At 33.0% G+C, this 17,505-nt stretch overlaps 4 protein-coding genes across 4 annotated transcripts; 2 read left to right on the forward strand and 2 right to left on the reverse strand.

The window, feature by feature from the left end:
• Positions 1–12: 12 nt before the first annotated feature.
• Positions 13–4,981, reverse strand: LOC107367291 (uncharacterized). The gene is made up of 7 exons (XM_015934984.3): positions 4,567–4,981; positions 4,160–4,408; positions 1,924–1,995; positions 1,738–1,857; positions 1,206–1,483; positions 375–1,039; positions 13–276 (listed from the first exon to the last, which is right to left on the reverse strand). Exons 2-7 carry the CDS (start codon positions 4,325–4,327, stop codon positions 185–187), a joined length of 1,395 nt encoding a protein of 464 aa, XP_015790470.1. The 5' UTR covers positions 4,328–4,408; positions 4,567–4,981; the 3' UTR covers positions 13–184.
• Positions 4,982–5,571: 590 nt separating this feature from the next.
• MagR (Iron-sulfur cluster assembly 1 homolog MagR) lies at positions 5,572–6,385 on the forward strand. Its single transcript, XM_015934987.3, has 2 exons — positions 5,572–5,767; positions 5,839–6,385. Exons 1-2 carry the CDS (start codon positions 5,591–5,593, stop codon positions 6,145–6,147), a joined length of 486 nt encoding a protein of 161 aa, XP_015790473.2. The 5' UTR covers positions 5,572–5,590; the 3' UTR covers positions 6,148–6,385.
• mRpL30 (mitochondrial ribosomal protein L30) lies at positions 6,314–7,057 on the reverse strand. Its single transcript, XM_015934986.3, has 2 exons — positions 6,752–7,057; positions 6,314–6,689 (listed from the first exon to the last, which is right to left on the reverse strand). The coding sequence occupies exons 1-2, from the start codon at positions 6,990–6,992 to the stop codon at positions 6,382–6,384; spliced, it is 549 nt and encodes a 182-aa protein (XP_015790472.1). The 5' UTR covers positions 6,993–7,057; the 3' UTR covers positions 6,314–6,381.
• A 504-nt stretch (positions 7,058–7,561) lies between these two features.
• Positions 7,562–15,777, forward strand: Rme-8 (receptor mediated endocytosis 8). Its single transcript, XM_015934994.3, has 4 exons — positions 7,562–7,961; positions 8,228–9,668; positions 9,791–14,440; positions 14,975–15,777. The coding sequence occupies exons 1-4, from the start codon at positions 7,882–7,884 to the stop codon at positions 15,608–15,610; spliced, it is 6,807 nt and encodes a 2,268-aa protein (XP_015790480.1). The 5' UTR covers positions 7,562–7,881; the 3' UTR covers positions 15,611–15,777.
• Positions 15,778–17,505: the final 1,728 nt, after the last annotated feature.

Raw genomic sequence — 17,505 nt, forward strand, 5'->3', positions numbered from 1 at the left:
ACATTATTTAACTAAAAATTAAAAGGTACAGCAAGTGTTTTATTAAATAAAATTACAAAAGATAGAAAAGATTTACACTGATATAAAATGAAGGCAAAAACCATTTGACAAAAACAATACAAATTACTTTGAAGTTTTACTTTGAATAAATAATCAAATTAAATTAAAGTACCAAATGATTCTTCTAACTATTATCTTTCAATTGTTGAAGCATTCTTTGATGATCTTCTTGCATCTTCTTCCTAACTTCGGACAATCTGGCCAGTACACGATCACCTAGTGCAAGAAAAAAATGTGATAATTAGAATTAATTTAAATTATAAAAATAAATAGCTTCAAAATACTTTCACAACCGACTATAAAAGCATCGTTACCTTTTAAATCAGCATTTTTATTACTTTCAATTTCAGCAGAAAAGTTGACTTTTTCCAGTTCAACTGGATCAGGAGGTTGATATTTGGCAGGCTCACTGGACTGAATTTCATCTCCTCCAAGACCGTTTTTCAAAGGACTTTTCAAACCTTTGCCAGGCCTAACAGAGGTTCGAATGGAGGTTGGACTAGTCATTGCATTTATTTCCTCTTGAATCAATCGTGATTCCAGGGAGAGACGAGACTTTCGATTACCAGGTGATTTAGGATGGCGAACATGAAGATAGCTAGGACTTCGTGGTAATTTTGGTTTGACTGGTGTAACAGGTTTACGATCAGGCTTAACAGGACTAGTTTGTGTAGCTTCATTTCGATCACTAACACTTGATCTGTCGACAGTTTTTTTACCAGAAATCATTTCTTTAATAATCTCTTGTTTACGGGCAAGGGAATCGGCCTTCATCTTTTGTTGACGTTGTTCATCTTCATACTCTTTCAAGAGTCGCAATCGTTGTTCGTTTAATCGTTTTTCAATCAAAAGTTCTTCTTCCTTCTCACGTCTTAATCTTTCCTCTTCCCGTCGATGTTTGTCTTCAATTTGTTTCATTAGCTCTTCTTTGTACTGGCAAGCTTTAACACGACTTGAATGAGTTGCTAATAACCGATTCCTTGAGAAAAAAAGGAAGCAAAAGAAAAAAAATACAAAAATTAAAATGCGGACAAATAAAAAACCAATCAATTGTGATAAAACAGTGGTTAACTGTTTGCTTTTTAATAAGCTTTTTCATATAATTTTTAATGGTAATATTTTCAATTTCAAGTCAAGTACAGTACTTTGGTACAAGAGGTTCTACATCATTGCCTGGATACTTTGATTGCCAATTGAGTATATCAAATCCAGAGTCTCGATGACGCTTAGCTTGGTAACCGAAAAAATCTGGCTCATAGGAAGTGCCTTCGGTAGTTATATGATGGTCATTCATTGAACGGTAAGCCTTTTCATTTGCACGTTTCTCATCCAACAGTTCAGCATAACTACGAAGTGGAGAGCCCATTCGAGCAGCTTCGGCCTTCCTTTCCAACAGTTTAATCCGTGATGTTGCAAACTTGGCCTAAACCAGAAAAGTCAATATATTAGTAAAAACAAAAACCAAACCAAACTATAAACAATGCAATTTGTCACAATCACAATTTTATAATTAAAGCCATTCAGTTAGAAGATCATTCAAAACCTGAGAAACAAACAAATCTAAATTAGTAAAACACTTTGCTGTTAGAGTTGTGACAAACTAAATGCTTAAGACTGTAATCAATAATATCCTTTGAGGAAAAACATTTTAAAATAAATCCTTTGCTTCTCAATCACCTCTTTAAGGTATTCATTGTACTCTTTACGCCGTTCTTCAGCATATCTTCGCCTCTGTTCCTCGTGTTCTCCTAATTTGCTCAAAAAATAGCTCGATTCATCGTAATCAGGAGTTGGAGCCTTCGAGTGGAAAGAAAAAAATAATTGAAGATTAATCACAATAATCACAATTGACTCCAGAAATACCTTGGTAAGTTTAACTTGATCAGGATCATCTGGAGCTTCTTCATCACTGGGATCGTTCAGTTCTTTGGAAGTCTAATAAACACAGAAATATAACAAAAAAAGGCCAAATAAATGAATAAGAGTTACACTTAAATCATGATACTTATTAGCAAATTATTACCATTATGGTTAATTGAGAAAGGAATAGAGTTGAAATAAATTTAAAATGTTCAATGTTTTTTAGAGTTGAAAATTACTGACCAAAAAAGATATCAATGATGATGTTAAAAAAATATTATTGACAGATTGTAAAGGAGTAGGAATGGTTGATGTGAATATATTTATTTATGATGTGATTGGTTAAACTAAACTAAATCAAATGAGTAGCGCAATGTGAACTGATCAGGTCAAATTAGTGACCAAAATCATTGGGAAAAGGCGGAAATGTCAAGCAAATTGACTGGACAAGTGAAACAACAATTTAAAATCAATAAGCTAGGAACTAGGTTGACTATTGAAGTAAGTATTTATTGATAAATTGGTATTTACCTTAACAATACAAACAATAATAAGTTGGTTAAATGAAAATGTAACAGAAAAATGAGGAAAAGGACAAAAAGTTATGCAAAAAAAGTCTCCATGAATCCTGTAACCCTTGAGTTAAGGACAATGAGAAACGGTTACAGTTGATCAATAGGATTTACAATGGTTAAATTGATGAGGATTGATTATTGATATGAAGAAATGAAAATATAAATCAAATACGATAGAAAGCAACTCTGATGGCCACTTTGCCATTATTATTGTTATCATGATTTTGCTAATTGACCCACCAACATTGGTAATACTTAATGGATCAGGTCAGTTTCAACCTAATTTTTGGTTTTTCTTTGAATTGGAAGTCAATTCCGAAGAAATGTGTTCGCATTAATTCTGGGAATTTTTGTTACTTCAAATCAATATGAAACATTGGATTGCTTTGGATAAAGTAACCATTAAAATTGAATCTAAATGGCAATTGGCTTCTGATGGACACTAATATCTCAATATTTGACAAAACAAACTAAATTGTCACCTAAATAGTCAATTTATGATAATCTATTGACAGTTTTATCACAAAATTTCAATGTTTTAGTGAAAAAAGATTCATATCGATTATGCAAATATTCAGTGAGAGTTTGATCAATATATGCATTTTAATCAAAATTAATATCACGATTGCAAGTTGGACAATAAGCTGAATGTAGCGATTTCAAAAACTAATGAATGGTAAACAAAAAATACCCAATATTAAAAATACAATGAAATGATACAATGAATTGAATCGATAAGGAACCATAAAAAGTGGTGAAAGGTAAAGAAACACTTTTTAACAAGAAACAACATCAATATTGTTTAAAATGTAGTTTTTAAAATATCGATAAAAATAAATTTTATTCCTGAAAATGGCCAATTTATGCATGAGTGGAAAATTGAAATTGAATTAATGTAAATCTCAGAGAATAAATAGGAATGAAATTGCCCTGTAATCAAAAATCGCTCGGTGAAAATTGCTGTAAACAAGAAAGGATCAGTATTGGAAATTAATATTTACTTTTCTACTGTTAATTTCGATGGATTGTACATTGATTATTGTCTGTTAAACCTGTGTACATAATCCCATCATATTTGTCCCTCTCCTTTACATATACCAATGATAATGATTTTACTAGCAATGACAAACGTGGTTACTGTGGTGAAGCGCTTAGGTAACATCAAAACAATGATTCATACTTTTTAGCTAATGTATGAAGCTTAAGCTTGCCTTTCAGATAGAGCTTGAAAGCTAGAGTTGAAGAGTTCATTTCAACATGATATTAGAATAAGCTTGCAAATTTTGTCTAATTTATTCGATATCTTGAATCAGTATCTTTTTCATTAATAAGCTATTAAATAATAATATCTGAATAAATATAAATTCACTTGGACTCTATCGATTTGTCCAATTGGATTTTTATTACCTTTCACCTTTTGTCCAATCTTTTGTGTCTTTTTTTTACTTTATTTCTTATCGAGTCAGATGAGTCAAAAGGCTCAAATATTTTGCTTGAAGCAATTAATAAATACCAATTTGATTAAATATGGCGGTTGGATTTTAAAATTGGAGCGAAATTGAAGGGTGAAAGCATTTTTTGGCGGCAAAGATTTTTTCAACGAGGTAATACTGTTTTCGGTAAATTTAAATATTGATTAGATACAAGTAAATTTATTTACTTACATGTTTAAATATAGACAATGGCAGTGGAATCGAATAATGATTTAAATTGAGATCAGCTAAAGCACGTTTGAGAAATTTGAGGTTTCCTTCTTTCTCACTTAAAATTTGTTTATGACTTGCGATGAAATCCTCCAAAGTGAATTTGGCTTTGATTGATTCGTGGTACATTTGTATTTTTTGTCAGACTAGACTTTAATGCACTGAGATACCATGAAGGCTGACCAAGAGTTGATCTTGAATCGAAAAGCACTTAATTTTAAACAGAAGGCGTTAAAAACTGGTCAGAAGATGTGAAACCAGGATTACATTGAGTGTCACAATCCGTGTATTTCACACTGTAAGCATAGACGCTCAAAATAAACCATGGATTAATAAATAAATACAGTATTTTACATGTAAACACTCACACAACTGTAATTAAACGATTGGCGATCGATGGTTATAAAAAGATCAAATTAGGTGAGAATAGAGCTGGCAACACACTATTTTACTTTAGTGATGGTCAATAATCCAAATGGAATGAAGCACTATTTGATATCGAATCAACACAATGAAGTATGGAATTGAATTACAATTTAATTGCAAAAGAAAAATTTAAGTCAAAAAAGTGAACACAAAGACAATTTTAAAAACTGGTTGAGAAAACAAATGTGACAACAGCAAGGAGAGATGGTTAAAGTTGAAAGGTTGCAGGGTAGGTTTCATTGATGTACGGACGATTATTTTTTCTTATTACCTCAGTCACACAAAAATTGATTTTTTAAAATTTACTTAATCACTTTTATTCCATTATCAAGTAAATTAAAAGTTAATTAAAAGAAATAAAATTACAGTAAAATCTTGAGTTTTTTGTCTTTGCGTTACACTGCCATCTAGGTGAACTAAAGGGGGAAATCACGAAATTTTACAGTTAAAACAATCATTTGACGCTAATGACTCCCCCTTGTTGCCTCTTTGTCCTTTTCCGATCAGGCGAAGTCAATAAAATAATCATTCATAATCCTCGAAATTGTGTTTTCAGTTTCTTTGGCTCCGCATTCAGCACTGAAAGTATATTTGATTGTCCTTGGTTCCTCTGTCAACTCAATTTCATTGTTTATCTCATCATCGTCTCTCTTGTTTATCCTGATACCAGCACAAGCTCTGAAAGTTTCATTCCCAGTGTTAGTTGTTCCTTGATTGCCAAAAGTATAATCCCATTGGAGTATACATCAAATCCAGGTTAAATTACCAGGAAGAATCGGTGTAAAATTGTAAATTCCTGATCCTTGATTACTTCAATTACGTCTCGAGTTTTTAATGCAAGTAAATACCGGTCAGCATTTCAATTCTCCCTCCTTTCATTCTCCTTTGATTTGACAGGGTTATTTCGCAGTTGCTGTAACAACCTACGGTAACCCTCAGATTTTTGTTGTTCAATTTATCTTGAAAATGTTTCGAAGCTCTTCAAATAGATTATTGTCATCTTTAGTAATTAGTAATTATGGTTCCATCAAATCTACAAATTATTCAGCTCGGTCATCTGTTCGCCCTTTTTCTTCGATGAGAGCAACTGTTAAACCTGTCAGCAAAAGGAAATTTATTCCCTCAAGAGCTGCTTTGATGCTTGTGAGTTTACATCATCTTCGTCTTAATTTTTATTTTCAATGCTAATTTTTGTATCATTTATTATTGTCCAGAGTCCAAACGCTGTATCCAGGATTAAAGAAGTACTGAAGGATCAGCCAGGTGCTATTGGATTACGAGTAACTGTTAAACAAAAAGGATGCAATGGACTAACTTATCATCTAGATTACGCCAAAGAAAAAAATAAGCTCGACGAAGAAGTTGTTCAAGATGGAGTTTGTGTATTTTTAGATAGCAAAGCTTTATTAACATTATTAGGAACTGAAATGGATTTTGTCGAAACAAAATTATCCTCTGAGTTTGTTTTCAAAAATCCAAATGTCAAAGGAACCTGTGGTTGTGGTGAAAGTTTCACCATTTAATGATTGTCTATTATACTGATTTAACTTAAAATAATTGTTATAAATGGGTCAAATGTATATATTTTATCCATAGTTTGTAGATAATACGTGTACATGATATAAAATTGAATTTAGAGACGTTTATTTCTTATAAGAGAAAAGAATCAATCAAATTATTGTAACCATCTATGTTTTATAATGTAATTACTTTAATTTGCTAATATAACTAATGAATACAATACGATATTTTAAACATCAAGCATAAGAAATATGCGTTATTCCGGACAGTTTTCGCAAATAATCTCTCAAGTAATTGCCCTGGTAAAATCCAGATGTTTGCTCTCCCCAAACTTTTTCATCGTTCACTCGGAAAGCTTCATTAATCTCAAATTTTCCAGTGAACATACACAACTTGGTAGCTCCAATATCTTTCTCAGTGGGTATTCCATTGGTAAATATCACCGGTTTTAATCGAATTAAATGTTTGACATCCCACAAAAGTGCATTAAAATGTGGTGTATTGGGTACAAGCACAGGGTATCCAACAGCTGAACCATGTAGACCTGTAAAGTTAATACGATTGGATTAGAGTTAACATGAAATAGCACATGATTTTTAGACATACCTAGACTTCGTAATTTAACTTTAATCATCCATGGTTCTGTGTTAGTTTTTTTGTGTCGAAAAACAATATGAAATGGAGAAGGTTCAGTTACTTCTTTTTCAAGCGTCTTTTTGAAATGAAGAGCAGCTTCCTCTAGGTCTCGAGGTCCTTTGCCTTTATGAGCCCAGCCCTTGTTGATGTAAGGTCCACCATAGACAGGAATATTCAAATAACGTTTAGCAATATGAGTAACAAGAGACATTTTTTAGCCGACAATTAATTGTATTACAAAAAAATCATTGACGACCAAAACATTCAATTTTGATCACACATTTTCAAAGAAATTCAACGCCATCTAGTTTAATCTTATGATAGCATGAGCACATGATTATTGTGATGAGGTTTCTCCATTGAAACTCTTCATTTTTAGCAGTTCAATGAGTAAAGAATTAATGGATTAATGATTACACATTTTCAAGTGACTGCAAAAAATAACATTCAAACCAAAAATTGTAAATCATCTAAGGTAATCCATATTTATTGGGTCAAATTTTCTGCGATCATCTAGAAAAAGGTTATCAATTAGCCTGAAATTTAAACACATTCAAGTTGAAATTATTAAGCATATTGTAATTTTTGTTAGTAAGCCAATGAAAAATCACCCGATTATTACATTAGATTCATTGCAAAATTGATTGTAATTCATCAGAGGCTCATGATGATTGGAAATAAATTAGGTCTTGTTCACACTCCAAGGAACGTGATGAAGGGAAAAGATAGTGAGAGTGAGAAACCGATGAAAACACCTACTGATTATTGTTTTGTTTTATTGTCTCAGATTTGATGTTTCCAATCAGATAAATTGTAACTGCCTTATTGATAATTTGATTAATATGAAAAGTTAATTTCTTTGCAAATGATATTCTCGTTGGTAATTTAAATTATCCGCTTCAGGTACTCAATAGAAGTCATGCGTCATGAGATATTTTATCCCAGGATCTTTGCTTGCGAAAAATACATAATGAGTAAAGCTAGTAAAGGCGTTATTGTTTGTTTAATCGTTTTATTAACTTCATCACTGTCAATGTCAACTAATTGAATATGATTCTTATAAGTGTAATTAATTTAGTGTCTCTTAGGTAAAAGCAAATATGATACATTCACCATCAGGTAATATGGACTCTCGAGAGCTGTCCAGTTTTCTGGTCACAAAACACTCATGGAGAGGAAAGTAAGTTTTGTTGTTTTCTTATGATGATAGTTGCTTGTTTTACTTTTATTTACTTCTTTCTGGATTTACTTACAGAGGAGTTTACATAGATTTACTCCTCTAGACTTATTTTGTTAATGTATCAAGCTCATCATGATTACTGATGATCTATCTGGTTACCTTCAAGAGATATGCATTTTGTTTTACTCCTGTACTATGTATTTTCTCGTTGTCAAATTTTTTTTTCAATTCTTTTTTAATCTCTTTCCACAAATCTTTTCTTACAGCTACAAACGGATATTAACAATTGGTACTCAAGGTATCACTACATATAATCCAAACAGTATGGAGGCTACTAATGTTTGGTCTTTCTGTGATATTATCAACGTCAGTCCAATCAACGAGAAACTTCAATATCAAGATGCAACTCTTAACATTGGAGGCAATGAAATGTTTAATTTAATCATAATAACCAAGAAACGAAAAACAGATACAATGAAATTTTCCTCTGAATACAGAAGTGACATTATCTGTTCTGCTTTAGCTCATAGAGCTAAATTTTCTGAAATGACACCAAGAATCGCCATCCATCGATACGATTGTTTCAAATATTCCTGGTCAGAAAAACTAATACCAGTTACAATTGAAATTGATTTGCATGGAATTAATCAGATTAACCCTACTACTGGTCGTTTACTTACTTCCTATTTTTACCGTGATATTGATGATTTAATTTTATTGAATCAAAATATTGACAATAATCCCGCTTTTGCCATTTCAACCGGTGGCTTTTCCAGATTGCATCTGTTTACCTGTACACCGGGCTCTCGAGATGATCTTCTTAAAAAGATCTGTGAAGTATCTTGGCTTCATACTGGTTCTCTTATTCGTATAAAAAAAGATCCAATTTCCCTAGATCATTTCTTGTTAAACCGTTTTGGCAAACATTCCACAGACGATGCTATCACCTCACTTTATGAATTTACAGTTCATAAGGTAACCGCCCGAAATGCTCGTGATCCTGTTCGTAGAATATTGGCCCTGACTGATTCTTGTTTAATTGAAAGAGATCCTAACTCTTACAGTATTGTTACATTGAAACCGCTTCATGAAATTTTTGCTCTTGTGCGAAATCCAACTAACCCTCAACTATTTTTGGTTGAATTTATTCGTGGACAAGTTGCGGGTTACACCTCAACTGACCGAGATGCATTATTAGCTTCTCTATTAGACGGAGTCAGAGCATCTGGTAATATTGATATCCATGTAAAGATGACACCCACTTGCCGAGGACATCGTATTGGTCCTTATTCAGTGCCTGTTGATGAAGAAACGGAGAGTAGACATTTGAAATTTCTTCATACTCTACCAAATGGCTGGACTTTTAATGATGCTGTTATCAGATTCAACAGCAATTGTTCTTATAGTGGCTTATTGCATAGTGTCACTCAAGACGGACTTTTCTCTGAAAATAAAGAGAAATTGATTCAACTAGCTTTGGGAGCTTTTGTTGAGAAAGAAGCTGAACAAAGAGAAGTTAACCATGAAAATTTAGAGCAACATTTTCAAGCTCTCCGTCGATTAGTTGCTTCAAAAGCTGGATTTGCAGCTTTCACTTTAAGTCCTAGATTTCGAGAGTATCTTGGTGTTAAAGTTGTTAATGCTTTAGACAGGAAGAATGATGCAGTGACTCATGCAGCTATTGACATACTTTGTGCTCTTATGCAGGTTAGTAACTCTTTTATTGAAAAAAAAACTTTCACCTTTTTTCAGTTAATATAACCTTTAACATTTTATATTTACTATTTTCACTTCCTATTTTTTTTATCTTTCCGTATTATCATTTATAGCCTATGCACGATGATTACGATCTAAGGCAAGAGCAACTCAACAAGAGTTCTCTTCTTTCATCGAAAAAGTTTCTTGAAGATATTCTGAATGTGTTAAAATATCATGTTAACTGTGGAACTGGAGCTTTGGTTGTTGCATCAATGTTGGACTTTTTAACTTTTGCCTTGTGTGCACCTTATAGTGAAACAACCGATGGAGGTCATTTTGATACTCTTTTAACCATGGTTGCATCTTATGGTCGACCATTATTTAAATTATTTCAGCACCCATCATTAGCTATTGTCAAAGGGGCCGGTTTAGTAATGAAAGCCATCATAGAGGAAGGTGATGCAAAGATAGCACATCAAATGCAAGAATTGGCCTTAGCTGAAGGTTCGCTTCCGAGACATTTACATATCGCCCTTTTCCCACCTTCCAATGATTCTCGATATCTTGCGTTTCAACAACTTTCTCGTCATTTGGTTGCCTTGTGGATTGTTGATAATGAAACTGCAATGGCTTTGTTGCGTCGAATTTTTCCCCTTGGTTTATTAAATTATCTTGAAAGTACAAGTAAACCACCAAAAAGCGCCTTGTCAAAGCTTAATGAAAGAAATAACTTGAAAATGGCTCAAGATAGTGCACTGAAATCTCGTACCGCGTTGGACCAAATTCGTGATATCCATCCATCTGTCAGAGTTATTGAGAGGCAAGTTGAAACAGCTTTGAAACATTGGAGAGAACGGATTGGAATTCCAAAAAGAACAGATAATCGACCTCAAATAAAACCAATTTTATTGAGAAAAAGAAGAGAGCGAATCAAGAGTACTGCCAATTGGCCTATGTTTTATTATCAATTTGAAAATGATCACGCCAAACCTGATCTTATTTGGAATTATAAAACACGAGAAGAACTACGTGAATCATTGGAAAATGAAAATCGAGCTTTTAATCAAAATAAAGAACTTATTTCAAACACAATTGCTATCTCATGGAATCATCGTGAATATGAAGTTCCATATCATTCATTGGGTGATGAAATACGAATTAATGATTATTATTTACGTTTACTATTGGAGGAAGGAGAGAGAGGTCAATCACTTATGTTAAGTGATAAATTGCTTATTAAAAAACCTTACGAATTTTTCAACGATTTGTATCATCGTTTTCTTCTACCAACTAAAGCCTCAATGAAAATTTGCTGCTTACAAGCAATGTCAATTGTTTATGATGCGTATCATGCTGATATTGGTACATTTAATGATGTTAAATGGATTATTGCTATGTTAAAAAATTCAGTTGATCGTGTTGAACGTGACCGTCTCCTAATATTCATATCAAAGTTGGTCCTTAATCAAGAAAATGTCAAACATTTAATTGATGCTGGTGGTATTAAAGTTCTCGTTGATCTACTTACATTGGCTCATCTTCATGTGAGCAGAGCAATAGTCAATGCTCAAACAAATTTGATTGAAGGAACTGCTGATCAGATGTCTTCGCATGAATCCTGGCAGGAATGGTATTACATGGAGGATAAAGATAAAAAAGGACCCTTCAGTTTCAAAGAGATGAAAGAGATGGCTGCTTCTAATTTAATTAATGAATCAACAAAGTGTTATGCTTCTGGTGTAGACGGTTGGAACCGATTAGGTGATATACCACAATTAAAATGGTATCTTCTCTATAAAACTCCAGGTATCATGAATGAAACTGAGTTAGCAACTCTCATTTTAGAAATATTCATTCATATATGTGAATATTATCCAAGTCGAGATTCTGATGGTGCAATCATCCGACCCTTGCCTCGAATTAAACGTTTCCTGTCTGAAGACAATTGTTTACGTCACATTGTTCAGCTTCTTTTAACCTTTGACTCTGTCCTGGTTGCAAGAGTGGCTACCCTTTTGACCCATGTTATGCAGGACAATCCATCAATGTCCCGTCTATACCAAACTGGTCTCTTTTATTTCATTTTAATGTACACTGGATCTAATCTTTTACCAATTGGCCGATTGCTCCATATAAGTCACTCTAATCAAGCATTCAGATCTGATGATCCAGGCCGTAAAAGCAATATTGTCCAACGAAGTATTCTTGGCTCATTACTACCGGAAGCAATGATCTGTTATCTTGAAAACTATGGGCCTGAAAGGTTTGCCCAAATTTTCTTGGGTGAATTTGATACACCTGAAGCTATCTGGAACGGTGAAATGAGGCGACTTATGATAGAAAAAATAGCTACTCATATTGCCGACTTTACTCCACGTCTGCGATCAAATACCCGTGCTTTGTACCAATACTGTCCCATTCCTCCAATTCAATATCCTCAACTGGAAAATGAATTATTCTGCAATATTTATTACCTTAAAAATCTCTGTGATGCTCATAGATTTCCCAACTGGCCAATCAAAAATCCTGTTGATCTACTGAAAGACATTCTTGAAGCGTGGAAAGAAGAAGTTGAAAAGAAGCCTAATTCTATGTCGGCTGACGATGCTTATGATGTTCTTGAATTGACTCATGAACAGCGTGAAGCTGGTCTAGACGAAAATGTTATCCGTAGAGCGTACTTTAGATTGGCTCAAAAATACCATCCAGATAAAAACCCAGAGGGTCGCGACAAGTTTGAAGAGATTAACAAAGCATATGAATTTTTGGTTAGTAAAAACTTGCGTAACCGATGTGTCGAAGGCCCTGATCCAGTTAATATAACCCTTATCTTACGAGCTCAAAGTATTTTGTTTAATCAATGTTCCGATGAACTTCACCCATATAAGTATTCTGGTTATCCAATGCTCGTCAAAACTTTGCGAATGGAAACAGAAGATGAACAATTATTTTCTAAACCTCATCCCTTATTACCTCATGCCTGTGAAACTGCATTCCATACAGTTAAATGTTCAGCGCTCAATGCTGAAGAACTTCGTCGTGAAGGTGGATTGGAAATACTCAAAGAAGCCTTTTCCCGGTGTGTTTCAGTTTTATCACAATCATCGGTACCAAATGATGTTGCTGTGCAAGTTAGCATTCATATTGTTCGATGTTTCACTGTAGCAGCTTCTTTCCCTGCCTGTCGCACTCGAATTGTCGAGCTTTCCTCAATTTCAAAAGATATTGGCCGAATTTTGTATTACAATCGCCTCACCAGACTATGTTTGTGTGCTGTTGAGTGTATTTCAGCATTTGCTGCTGACGAAGTGCTTCAACAGCAACTCTTTGACTCTGGTGTACTTTTCAGTCTTCTCCTGTTTCTCTTTAAATATGATTACACCTTGGAAGAGGGTGGTGTTGAAGCAGATGAAGAAACTAATCAACAACAAGTGGCCAATCAATTGGCTAAAATGTCCATCATTGCCTGTGCCAGATTAGCTGGTGATTTAACAGACGAAGAGATTGCTGCCGGATCTAGATCTAATCCAACAATTGGTAATTGTCTTCAAGCTTTATTAACACCTTATCTTTCCCGTCAATTGGGAATCTCAAATGTTGCCCAACTGTTGAAAACATTAAACAGTAACATTGAAAATCCATACTTGATTTGGGACAATGCAACCAGAGCTGAATTAATTGATTACCTGGAAACACAACAGCGTGAAATTATACGAAGTGGTCGGTGTCCAGATGAAACTTGGGGTGCCAGTTTTACCTTTTCTAGTCACAAGGATGAGCTGATTGTTGGTGAAATATTTGTTAGAGTTTTCAATGAGATGCCTTCCTTCCCATTAACCAATGCCAAAGAATTTACTGTTAGTTTACTGGACCATGTTGGATCTCAGGCGCAATATTTACATTCTGCCTTAGCTACTCAAACCCAATTAAATCCTGAGCGTATAAAAAATGTTGAAATGTGTCTACAGGCTTTGTTCAATGTAATCAAAAATAATGCCGGAGTCGAGACCAAGTGTATTGGACACTTTAAGCTGCTTTTTAGTCTTCTTCGAGCTGACCAATGGCCACAAATTCAGTTAATTGTTGTCAATGTGATTGCCTGTGTCAGTGGTAATCAAGAATGTGTCAATGACATTGCTTCTTCTGAAGTTTTAGTTTACCTTTTATTGGTTTTACATGCAGCTCCTTCAGCTGATGCTGTCACTCGACAAACAACCGTTTTAGAAACTATGTTACCTTTAATGACCAACAGTAAATTGGTCAGAGAGTCAATGGTTAAAGGAGGTGTTCTCTATCTGTTGGATATTTTCTGTAATTCAAGTGATCATAAGATTCGTGAGAAAAGTGCTGAGCTTTTAGCTAAAATGACCATCGATAAGTTGAATGGACCAAAAATACGTTTAATTTTGTGCAAATTTTTACCAGTTTCATTTATTGAATCAATGAAAGAGTCACCTCAAGAAGCGGTCAACCTGTTTGACCGAAATCAGGAAAACCCTGAACTCATATGGGCTGATGAAGCTCGGACCAAGGTATCATCAACAATTCGTACAATGTCTCAAAGTTTATATTCCAGTCAATTAGAGAATCCAGCCACTAATTGGAAGCTTGATGATGATTTTGAAATTAAAATACCCATAGCTGCTGATGAAATGGTTGTTGCTGGCGTTTTCTTGCGGCTCTTTGTTCTTAATCCCTCCTGGACACCTCAACGTCTCAAACAATTTTTAACCGAACTTATGGACACTGTACAATCTCTTATGTCAAAGTCACAGATTGATGTAAGTAAATCTTTTGATCTAATTGCCAAGTCATTAATTAATAGCTAACAGATAAGGTTTTTGATGAATTTTGCGATTAATTTAATAAATTTGCTTGCATTTTGTATGTTTATCACATTTTCAATCAGTAATTCACTTTTTAATTGCATGTTACCATTTACTTGATAGCTTTTTAGGATAGTTAGTTTCAAAAATATAATTAAAAATTGAGTAGATTGCTGGAAATGTTCTGAATGAAAGTTTTCAAGTCAAATTTAAGGCTGATTTTTTTATTATTTATGACTTTTAAACAGGAAATTAATTGATTTACTTTTTTATTTATTACACCTTCTATTTGCGTATTAGCAATATGAATGGTGATTCTTTGTGAAACTTGATCAAGATAAAATTTAAGATCTTAGTCATCAAAAGTGTCTAATCTGCTAACCCAATGACCTATTAATTAAATCTACTCTCACTTACAATATTTGAAATATTTAGTTGTATTATTTAAATTTGATCATCTAATTGTTTCTTTTTCATATCATGTTTTAGGAAACGAAACTTGAGCTTTCAACAAAAGCTCTTGTAAGCCTTTTGCAGGCTAGACCTCCACTTCTGGACATGATTCCACCAATGGGTTATATTAAAGGATTGATTGATCAACTTTCCAACAGCAAACACTCGTTGGTTCCACATTCAGCTTTATCTGTTCTTCACCAGTTATCTTATAATAAACCTTGTGTTGAGTCAATGATTCAATATGATTATATACTCTCCCAAATGATTAAAGCTATATCCAGTGATACAACCTTAGCAGCCTTAGGATGCCAAACATTGAATAACATGTTCGTTGCCGATGCTAATGATAAATTGGTTCCTATTGCTCTTCAAGTTAAACTGATTGACTTCTTATTGAAACTGCTCGACTCAGGCCAATCTACATACGATTCAAGCACGAAAGCAATCATAGTTCAACTATTAAAATCAATGCTTCAAAGTCAAGCTTATGGAGAGCAAGTCGGTAACATTTTGGACAAAAATCCTGTTTGGTCCGAGTTCCGTGATCAAAAGCATGACCTGTTCATAACCAATTCTCACATTTCTGGTTATTTAACTGGTAATACCAATGTCGCAGGATATTTAACACAAGGTGGTTCACTTCACATGGCATCATCAAATTTCAATTAAAACCTTCTCCAAAGGCAAACAATTCTGAGACTATAAGATAATAAACTAAGCAATTTAATTCTTCATCTTTTTCGAAATATTATTAAAATCAATTGAATTCGATCAACAATGTTGGAAAGCCGATTAAAATGTTAAAATAAAAAGTTAAATTTTGGAGACAAACAAAAGTGTTTATTCTATCGGTAAATTAACTCCAAAACATTACCAGAACAATCAAGAAATACGTGTCATGATAATAAAGACATTAGCATTAGTTACACGATGACATAAAGATAAAAATTAGTTAAATAATCTTAATCAAGCCTAAATTGCTGTTTACACTTGAAGACATCCTTTCATGAAATACAATATCAAATACAATCTACCGATATTAATATCGATATAATTAAATGAATTGTATTATTGAATAACTTAAGCAAATCAAATTGTAGATCAATGTTAACATCACGATGAAAGGATTGTATTGTGCTCTTGACTAGTCCAACATTTAAAATTGAATGGAAATGTTATAATCATATGATAATAATTTAAAAATTGCTATTAATTTATGTATAGTTAATGGTCAAGATTTTCATGATTAAAGAAGATCTGAAGATGCGATAAAAGATGAACAATTTAAAGTTAATAATATAATATAATGATATGGTTAAGTAATTGATAATTATAATGTTGTTTGTCTCAAGGTTAACAATAAGGTTGATGAAAATAGTGAATGAAATTGGATGAAAATGGTTTGATTTAAGATGAGATTACAATGATTTAGATTATCTTAATTTGAATCAGATGAATCAGTTGAACCCGGTTAACCATATTCATCATGATTCATCTTGATAAACTAAATTTTGATATAAAGTGAATCAATGAAAACATTATAACTCAAGCTCAGATTTTTATATCCAAGAGTAATTTCAATTGTAACAATAAATTTTATTGTTATTTCAATATTTAACCTTATATAATATGTTTAATAAATCCGTTTAACTCAATTAACCTTTCAAAGCAAATATTATAAACTGAATTTGAGTTTGCACTTTTTTTATCGATTAACGCTATTTTGAGTGACCATTTGTAACATTTTTGATACTTTTGGTGTCATCTTGATATGTTAAATTTTTCATTAGATAATTCCTTGAATTATCGTGAAATGTTTCAAATGTTAACATCTTTTCAAGTTTCATTTTTCAAGTCATCTTAATCATTTTACATGAACACTTGAAATACGGACAAGTCTGTCAAAGCTTAAATAGCCCGTAAATAACCCTTAAATATACATTCAAATATTTTTCAATTGGAATGAGGTTTTCACCTTGTCCAAGCTTAACTCAAACCCTAAGACAGTTAATCAACTAAATGCCTTGAAAACGAATATTTAATCTATTGAACAATTATTGAGTCTAAAAATCTGATGATCACGATCTTAATCAATAATCTTAATCATAAATTGATGGAACCTGTAAAAAGTCAAAAACATAAACTTGTCAAACACATAAGAATGCAGTTTAGCTGAAAATTGTGACCTAACAATGAAATTGATGTTGACGATGATGGCCAACAATTTAAGTCAATTGAAACAAGAAAAGTCAATTAGTAAACAAATTGCTGATAAATTAGTAGACAAGAGCATTATACTTGACGGTTTAAATTTATTAACTAACATTATTAGCCGGTCAAGAATGGCTCTGAATGTGTTATTTGTTTTCAATCTTCAGGCCAATTGATATTGAAAATAACTGTTTGGTTTAATATCAACAAAATGTAAATAAAATGAGCAATCATTTGATATAATCAATGAAAAAACTGACCAAATTATCTGATTCTGATCTCATTAACTACTGGGACAAAATAGTGATGCTTATTAATTGCTGTAAATTAACGTCCTTTTTACCATTGCCTCT

The sequence above is a fragment of the Tetranychus urticae genome, chromosome 1 (genome assembly GCF_039701765.1).
Source record: "Tetranychus urticae isolate SD_2017Ah chromosome 1, NJAU_TeUrti_SD_1.0, whole genome shotgun sequence".
NCBI classification, from domain to species: Eukaryota; Metazoa; Arthropoda; class Arachnida; order Trombidiformes; family Tetranychidae; genus Tetranychus; species Tetranychus urticae.